This window comes from Trachurus japonicus, chromosome 12 (assembly GCF_045865225.1).
Source record: "Trachurus japonicus isolate A0001 chromosome 12, Traja_1.0".
In the NCBI taxonomy this organism is placed as follows: Eukaryota; Metazoa; Chordata; class Actinopteri; order Carangiformes; family Carangidae; genus Trachurus; species Trachurus japonicus.
In genome coordinates, this window is record NC_140918.1 from 21,972,595 (window position 1) to 21,982,145 (window position 9,551).

General features: G+C 40.8%; 1 protein-coding gene across 2 annotated transcripts; it reads left to right on the top strand.

Moving 5' to 3' along the window:
- The first annotated feature begins 792 nt into the window (after positions 1 to 792).
- tmem267 (transmembrane protein 267) lies at positions 793 to 8,266 on the top strand. 2 transcript variants are annotated; one of them, XM_085793837.1, is made up of 3 exons: positions 793 to 932; positions 2,678 to 3,142; positions 5,326 to 8,266. In XM_085793837.1, the coding sequence occupies exons 2-3, from the start codon at positions 2,735 to 2,737 to the stop codon at positions 5,659 to 5,661; spliced, it is 744 nt and encodes a 247-aa protein (XP_085649963.1). In that variant the 5' UTR covers positions 793 to 932; positions 2,678 to 2,734; the 3' UTR covers positions 5,662 to 8,266. The 2 variants fall into 2 exon arrangements, with proteins under 2 accessions (XP_085649963.1, XP_085649964.1); XM_085793838.1 differs by lacking the exon at positions 793 to 932 and adding an exon at positions 2,404 to 2,516.
- The last annotated feature ends 1,285 nt before the right edge of the window (positions 8,267 to 9,551 follow it).

Here is a 9,551-nt window from a genome sequence, read left to right on the forward strand (position 1 = left end):
ATGGTCTGATTGTTACTTCCACAGCTTGCTTTGCTCTCATGCTTGTGATCAAAACTTGCTTGCAGAGAGATTGCTTTTATCTCAACTTTAGTTAAAATTGACAAGAATTGACTACTGTCATAACATAATGGAGTTGTCTTCTCAGTTTATAATTTATCATTGATGCTGTGCAAATTATACACAATAGGCCTACATAAAGTAAGATACTTGACACACTTTAATGATTCCAACACTACGTCCACCTCTTATCTTCCATGTCACCGTAACCTCTCTACTCCAACAACACTGATCAAGGATGAACAGTAGGCTAAACATATTTGTCTTTTAGTAAAAAATGTTCTGTAATTCCAGACAAAAGCACTGGTCAGGGACTAATGTCATTCAGATAAAAGATGACCACACAGTTAAACACAAGAGACAGTGAGGCTATAGCCTATTAGCTACATTGGGTAAAATATTTATGGTAGCTAAACATGTAGCCTAAGGCCTAATGCAAAGTCTGAGTGAAGTTCATTATAGATTAAACAATGGGCTTGGGCTTGGCTATGCACAGCTCCACTACTTCCTGAAATAAGACAGCTCGTTTATTTCCTGTTTTACATTATTGGACCAACCTCACAACAATGGTTGGTCAGACACACCTGGATTAAAAAAGATTGATGGAGGCTTGCAGCTCCTTATTCTAGGTTGACTGTTTTACTTTTCAGCATGTTTTGGGGATTTTTCATTTTAGTGTGGGATTCGCCAATGTTAAAGCTTTCTATTGCCCTGTATCAGACTATAACCTTCTGAAAAAACAGAACTATCCCTTTGATAAATCATGAGGCTGTTCCTCCCATGACCAGTGGGTGGCAGCAAAGCACCGTCCACCATCAACCCTACCACAACACACAACAGAAGAAGAGGGGCTATAACCAATGCAAGGCAATGGGGTGAGTATCGTTTAAAATATTAACCGGTAGCTCGGAAAAAAACCATTAAAAAACACGTGAATTACCCCAGCGTTCAATTACATGGTGCGTTTTAATTGTAAATGAAGCGTGTCATGTCGCGGAATTCAGGTTTTAGCATGGCTAACCGTGAACACTGCTGTCCGCCTACACAAAGCAGCATCCTCCTGTCATTGCTAGCCAGTTAACTCGTAGCTAGCTGTCATCGCCGCTGGTGATACTGTAGGTAACTTAGGTAAGATGAGGTGAGCAGATATATACGCATTTTTAAACGCTCAGACATTAACATTGAAAGGTGAGTATCAATGCGGTGACTATAATTAGCCTCGCCGACGTAACAACGCCTGTTGCGGGTTCACCGGGTAGCTGACAGCAGGTGAAAAAAAAATAAGCAGCTAATTAACATTTAATGCACACGAGCGTTTTTTCCCCCTTCTTCCTTCTCTTGAAAAGAGACAGAGTTTGTTGGGATGGGGTGAAATCAGTTAGACTGCCTTCTGTCCTACATTTCGCACTGTTGCGTGAGAAACAGAGTCCTATTTTAACATCCCCTCTGGGTGCTGAGGCTCCATGAACAGTGTCTTCAAGATGAAGCCGCTGTGTTTGGACATCAAGTGAGGAACTAGAGTAACGTTACAGAAATGTTATCGCAGGCTTTTTTTGTTTGTTTGTTTTCAATGGACAGGAATCACTGCAATTAATTTAATGCACAGGCAGCCGTCACACCAGGACTGGCGGTGCACGTAGCAGTCACGTCATATAATGGGATAATATAATAATGCTTGTGTGCTATGTGCCAGTAATATTACTGTTTCAATAGTGACAGCGCCTTCATACCAGCTGCAATGTAGATGCAGCCCTGAACTATCTCCATGTAGGGAGGATTTATTTATACCAGCTGCTCTTATAATACTGCTGATGTTTTTTTATTATGTCATGTTTATCATCTTTGTGAGTGAGGCAAAGAGTATTTCCTCTCTCGGTGGGATAATGAAATTCATTCCGATTTATTTTATTCTATTCTTGAGGCACATTCACATTGCAAAGGCCTCATGGGAGTTTATTTATTGGCATCACAACTAATTTATTTCATTAAATGTGGGGGTGTTCAAGTGTTACTAGCAGATATTGTACTGTGGTAGACAGACGCACCATTACTGTTTGAATTTAGGTCTTTTAGGGAAATGGATTAAGGGAGAAGACACTCAATGCAACTACACAGACATAAATCCTCTATTATGTCACTGTCTTTAACTTATTCTTAATCTTAACCACATTTTATTTCAGCCATTGTGGTTTATAGTAGTGCGTAGGCGAAATCTGTTTCCACTCATTAGAAATGCATAAGCCATTTGAGATGCACTGCAATTCAAACCTAATTGGCCATAAGACATTATGTACACAAGTCTAATGCTCCACACAGAACAGTACACAGAGGTTTAGGAATCATCACAGCAACTTGTTTTTCTATTTTAAATGGTTTGTCTATTTTTACCATATGCTTTTTTTGGTTGCATATACACTGTTTACACATCGGCCCAAAGAGCTTCAGTTGATTTAACCCAAGTGAGTCATATCTGATGTGAAGTACCAATATATAGTGCTGCTCTTTCACTTACTTTTTTCATCCCCCCTACAAATCTCATGCAGCTCAGCCTTACCCTACTTTGCTTCTCCATGTTCTTTCGTTTCCCCTCATTAACCCCTCTTCCTCTTTCCTCCTGTAGTCTACCTGAATTTTGCTGACCTTCAGTGGCGATTGGCCCCCACAGCCATCTGTCAACATGCAAGGATTTTACTCCAAGCTAGACTCCTCCCCCTCCTTGTCCCCATTGCTGGGGGTGGGCATGGGGGGAGACAGCGCTCCTGTACCTCTCAGCCTGGCCGTGGAGACGGAGAAAGCCCAGGCCCTCCTCCAGACGTTCAGCTCGGCCTCCCTGCTGGCGTCTGCAGGACTGGGTATGTTCTGTGTGGTGGCGGACCACACCCTCCAGCTGTCAGGCATCCAAAACCACCTGTGGCTGCGTGCTGCCTTGGACAATGCCACACATGGATTAGTGGGACTGTGGTCGTGGGCGGTTGTTATAGGACTGAGGAAAAAGAGTGATCTGTACGAAGTGCTGCTGGCCGGTCTGCTGGCATCAATCATAGACCTGGACCACTTCTACATGGCTGGATCCCTGTCACTCAAGGTAAGACCTGCACCCAGTGCTGCAAGTTGACAGAGCTGCAGTCTCTCTAAACTCTGTAAATAAATAACAATGTAACTAATTCATACCAATTTTGGACTTTGTCCACGCTGTAGCATCTGGCCATACATTAGGGTCTGTTGGTTTTTGCATCATGTAATAATAATGGTGTTTGGCTTGCTGCTACCATCTCCTTCAAGACATATTCACATTCTCTTTGATATAATATATCACCCTTCATTCACATTGTGCTTTAACCAATTCATAGCATAGATGTGCATAAGCTTAGAGAGTTTATACAGCAGAAGCATTTCAAAATGGATAAAATTGCCACTGTTGCCTATCAGTCTGTGCTCAATAAGTTAAAAAAAAAAATCTAAAGCTGAAATCTCATGTACAAAACCACATGGTCAGGTCTTTTTTTATCTCCTGTAACTATCTGTGAGACGTGTCCAATTGACTTAATGAGGCATAGTTTAGAAAGGGAGGGGAGTACAGGTAAGGCAAGGCAAGGCAATTTTATTTGTATAGCCCGCTTTTACAAACAGGGGGGCAGGGAGAGCTGGCCAGCTCGATGGGAGCACCCAGACTACATGTCTCCCTCTCTGTTTTGCCTCCCTGTCATGTCCATCTCCAATGTTGTAATGGACGGCAAAAAAAAGACCCACCCATGCGTGAATGGAGTCACTAGCTGTACTTCCAGAGTACTCTGCAGAGATGGGGGAAACCTGCCGCAAGGACGACCATCTCAGCAGCAGTCCATCAATCAGGTCTTTATGATAGAGTGGTTGGACTGAAGCCACTTGGAGTAAAAGGCATAAAACAGCCTGCCTGCCAGTTTGCCAGACAGCATTTGAAGGACTGAGGCCTGTGAGGAAAAATATTATCTCGTCTAATGAGACAAATATTCATGATTATATAAATTACGCTTGTTCCTAAGGATCATATTACAGAAAACTTGGAGGATGGATGTATTATGATTTATATATCTGTGCATACCGCCTGTTCATTGAACGTATGCAGTAAATGGTTAAAAGGTCAAAGAATAAACAAGGTGCATACAGTACATCAAGTTTTCAGTTTTTTCTCACAGCACAGCAATAAGGTGTTAAAGGTTGACTATGTAGAATTACAAGAAAAACAACAGAAAAAGAATTCCAGCAGTCGATTGCCAGACCGTTGCTAGGTAAAACGGGCCGTTGCTAGGGACTCCGCTCTGATCAGAGGACAGCAGAGGAGGAGAGCTAAGCAGGATATTTACCTTATGTTTCATTTTTACCATCATTAACAGCATAATAAATGACTTGTAGCTTGTTACAGGGACAGTGGAGGCTCTCTGCCTTCACACCGCTGCTGCTCAGAGCCTCAGAGCCTCCGCTGTCACTGCTCTCGTCAAGTTGAAAAAAAAAAAAAAAGGAGCTCCGTGGCACCGAAAGTCCGCAACGATAAACGTGTTTATGACAGATAAGACTACACAAATACACCCATCCTAACAAGTATATGATAATCCATTGATCCACCGATTGATTATTAAAAAGGCTTGGTTGGAAACAAACGCATACGACCGGGAGGAGGCAGGAAAACAGCGGAGAGTTGAGCCACATGTCGGCTACAGGCAGGTACGAATGTAAACGGAACGTTGACAGAAAGTCAGTTGTCGACCCCGTCAAAAATATTAAAAATAATAATTCAGACTAAAAAAAATTTTTTTATGGAAAAGCAATACTTTCATTCTGTACCCCTCTAAAGGCCCCATGGATGTATTATTTTTGAAAAAATATAGCTTTTAATAAATATTCTACATATTCAACCTTTAAGGTTTTATCTTTGACTATGATTGGACTGATGATGAGACTTAATATTTGTAATAAATGCAGCTACAGTTTTATCAGATGTTAATCCATCAAGTCATTGTTTAAACTGCGCTGAATGTACAATGGCTCCAAAAGTCTGAGATCATTTTTCTCCTAGAGTCAATACTAAAGAGATCTAAGAAATGTGGAACCCAGTATGTTAATGTGCAATTGTTGTTGTGTTTACAAAATCAGATGGAGATCGGGCAACTTGCTGATCAATATTCCAGATCTGCAGAGTTGATGCAGCAAAGAGCTGACAGTAATGTTATTTGTAGATAGCAGGATGATGTCATCATAATATTGTTCTGTCCTCTCCCTCTTTGCCTGCAGGCAGCGGTGTCTCTCCCTCAGCGTCCTCCTCTACACTGCTCCTCTCTCATCCCCGTGCTCTGTCTCTCCCTCCGCTTCCTCATGTGGATCGGACGCCTCAAAGATGCTTGGTGCTCCTTGCCGTGGATGCTTTTCATTTCCATGGCGACGCACCACGTCCGGGATGCCGTGCGCCATGGATTGTGGGTGTGCCCATTCGGCAACACGGCGCCCCTCCCCTACTGGCTGTACGTCAGCACCACGGCGACCCTCCCTCATCTGTGTTCAGTGCTGATGTACCTGACAGGAACTAGGGATGTGATCTCCACCAAACACGGGGTGGCCATTGATGTCTAGAGGCCACTGGCTGCCAATCCTCGTCTAACACTGATCTTATGTGGATCGCCTTTGGGGGGAAATGTTCCAAGGTGTTTGAACCAATTTTTAAATACCGGCAATTACAATTGCAACTTAAATTGAATTAGTGGAAAAGCAACGCTGAAAGATCAACCTGAGTCTTATTTCCAGCCTAGGTGTAGAGAAATCCACCATCACAAGGCTGTCACTATAGGATAATGGAAATAAACATTTACAATCTTGGACTTTGGGTTTCTTAGATGGAAACATCTGTAAGAAGATAGACTTTTCAGAGAGAACGTTCCAGTATGAGTGCCAATCTTTTTTCTTTTTTTTTTCCTCATAACATGGAAATGTATAAGAATGCTGTCCACGTATCTAGAGCGTGATGCTGATATCCGTTATAGCTGTCTTAAGTGTTTTAGGAGTGTTGTCGTTTTGCAGAGCTTAGCCTGCTGTCTGTTCATCTGTCCAAACCCAAATAAGAGACCCAACACTTGGTCTGAACTCTTCTACTACTGTCCGTCGCCGTCCTGAGAGCACTCAAGGAAAAGTCAACCAAAGGTCAAGCACAGGCTGCATGACACTGCCATACTGTTTGCAGTATCACTTTGTCACTGTGTGCATTCCACTGTGCATTTTAAACTGGTCATCTGCCGCAGCAGCAAAATACAACACAATTGATCTTTAAATGGCTCCAACATTTTAATGACAGATCAGCCATTTACCACCACAATATTAATTAGCATCTGTGGAGTCACTAAATGCAACACCTGTCACCTCTCCAGCTGCTCCGATCTGAAGAGACACATTGCCCAGTCTAAAACAACTTTCCATACAGTAAAAGCAGTTTTGGGATGTCAGAGCTGCAGCAGTGGTTTTCAGTGCCAAACGTGTCAGACACGGGAATCAAACACTTATAGGGTTGCTTAACCTAATGGTATTTCTTGTTCAGAAAATTTCTTGACGTGCCATTGGAATCATTGGGTTTAAAAACACATTTTCACTCAGAAAACCACAGACTTAAGTTTAATCCAAAGCATCATACTTGTTGGATAAAATGGCTCTTACCACGTCCATGAATCAACCTGGGAAGTGAGACGTATTCCACTTTTACAGTGTGCTTCAAATGCTGTACAGTTCAGATCATTAGCTGGTCGCACTATTAACTATTCTTTTACACTTGAAAAGTGGAAACTCCATTAGTTACGTGCATTTACAGATTTGGCGCATTTATTTAAGCAAAAGCTAAACATGAAAGAAGACATGGTTTTTGTATTTTAATGTTATTTTTCATAGGGTGTATGGTTTCCCAAGTGACCTCTTTTACACCAACCATAGAAGGGATGAAGGGAAATGAAAAGATGAGGGAACTAGGAAGATGCTGTGTATTTATTTCAAACACTCAAGGGAATAACCTGTAGAATAGTGTGTTCATTACAAGTAATCTATTGCATATTACCTTTATGTATTTTGTCCTATTGCAGTTTTTTATGCTACTGTACTGAAATAATTGATACTGTACAGTGCAGTTTACAAGCTGACATTCTTATTTGGCTTTTCAGTGGTGAAACCATGAATTTGCTCAAGGACATGGACTTTTTATTGTAACAATATATACATATAATTCACCAAGTTGCAAAGCATTTAGAGATAAAGTTATTACACTGTTGTAGATGTAGATCGCACATTCCTGAACAGTATTCCTAATACTGAATTAGTAACAATGCATAATACATTGTAATAGAGTGGATTTAATGGGTTGTAGAGACTTGTATTATTTGAATGTAATTGACATGACTTCAGTGTAAAGGTTTGTAATGGTCACATGTGTCATTTTCAGTGCAAACTGATTTTATTTTATGCTGAATACACATAACGGACAACAAATGGTTCAAATTCAATTTAATTCTTTCTTCACTTGTTTTCCTTTTAAGCTGGTGCTTGGTGATTAAAGTTGCAGTGATGGTGCGTTTTGTCCACTAGGTGGCTACAGTGAGCTGTAGTGATTTACTGTTAAGTTTCACTTTCTATATTACTGTATGTAAATTCTTTCTGTTAAGTGATTTGGGGTGAGGTTTGAAGAGCCTTTGAATTTGAAATCAGATGGAAAGATAAAGAGGAAGTGACTTTAGAAGTTATCAGGTCCTAAAGCATACACATGTACTGAGTAACGGCCTGGTACATTCAAGTTTAGTTCCTAATTGTTTTGGTGTTTTATGGGTTTTGTTTTATTTTTGTTTTGCGAGTATTGCACTATCATCTGCATTTAAATTGTTTCTAACTCACCTCTGTGTTATAAATGAAAGAGAAACACTGGAAAACAATGACATGGATGGGAATTAGGAGAGAGGCGTTCACATGAGCAACTTTAACAGTGATAGCACGGTACTGTTCTCCAGCTACTGTACTGGAAGTGACGTTTAGAAAGAAAGACCAATGTGAAAACCCCACATGGAGGCTGCAGTCCCATGATCTTTTACCGCTGCTTATATTTACAACATGACCTTGATTAATAGACTATTGTTTTAAAATTTTGCACATTTTATGTTTTTGTGTGACTTGTGTTATATTTTATTTGAAGGATTTTTTTGCATTTTTTTTTTCCAGGAGAAAAAAAGAAGTATAAATAGTAACAAGATAGGTTTAATGTAGTGTTCTTTTTATCTCAATAAAAATATATACTGTATACAATATCTATTATATGGTTCTGCATCTATTATAACCAGTATGGTGTTTTTACAACATGTCATCACTAGTTAACATTATGCTATCAGCTGAATGGAATCAGGAGTCCCTCAGGTCTCAGTATGAAGCAATCTGACTTATTGCTTAATGCCATAACAAGAGTCACTAACTAACATCAGTAGAGACAATACCCAGGTACTAGTTATTAAACATGACTTCCTGTTCCTACTTTCATCACTGCAGCAAACAATGACTGAACAAACAAAAACATTTAGCATCAGTTAAGTGTCAAGTGTTTGGGACAATACTACAGTAGTTGCTTTCCCAATTTACAGATAAACAATCCAGCCACACTAGTACACACCCTACCCAGAGAAATGACACACACTTCAAAGTCAAGAATGGATGATGACTCGTGTGCAGGGCTGTTGCTAGGAATTCTGGGCCCCCTGAAAGTATACTAAAGTGGGCCCCCCCTGCCCCCTGATTTTTCCACTTTTTTTCTTAGACTACGTATGTATTATCATTTCTTATTTAGCCTACTTTGTTTTGATGCTAATGCAGCATTACTGTAAATATCAGTCAGGGTCTTATGCAGAATAACTCAGTCATACAAAGATTAGACTACTGGGGTTTTTGTGGGCCCTACTGGGCTCTGGGCCCCTAGAATTATCATCACCTTTCTCCCCTATACAACGGTCCTGCTTGTGTGACTCATGAGTAATATTCATCAGATCTTTCAATGCATGCAGATCAATTTAAGCTGTGTGAAAGGAAATCACAGCATTCCTCTTGCACATTATAGTCAAATCCATAATCAATGAAACATACTCTTACACAGTTTATTGCTAACAGCATTGGAGTAGTTCACTGACTCTAAATTGAAAACACCATTGTCCTGTTATTGGGTGTAATGAATACTATTGAGTTAAAGACCCCCTCCCATGAAAATCGTGTTTTTTGTGCTTTTCACATGTTCCTGTGGCATTTTTCTTGTGTTAGAGGACATATCAGCAGAAAAGGAAGTGCAAAATTGCATTTCTGAGTATTTCTGCCTTCAAATGGCTGTGAACCAATGGTTGTCACAACTCCAGGGGAGGGCACTAGTGCTACAAGCTCCCACCCCGCTCTGCATCTGGCTCAGAGGTGAAAGGCTTGACAGCTCGATGCAGCGCAGTCTCCGCCCACCCTCCAGAGGTGCA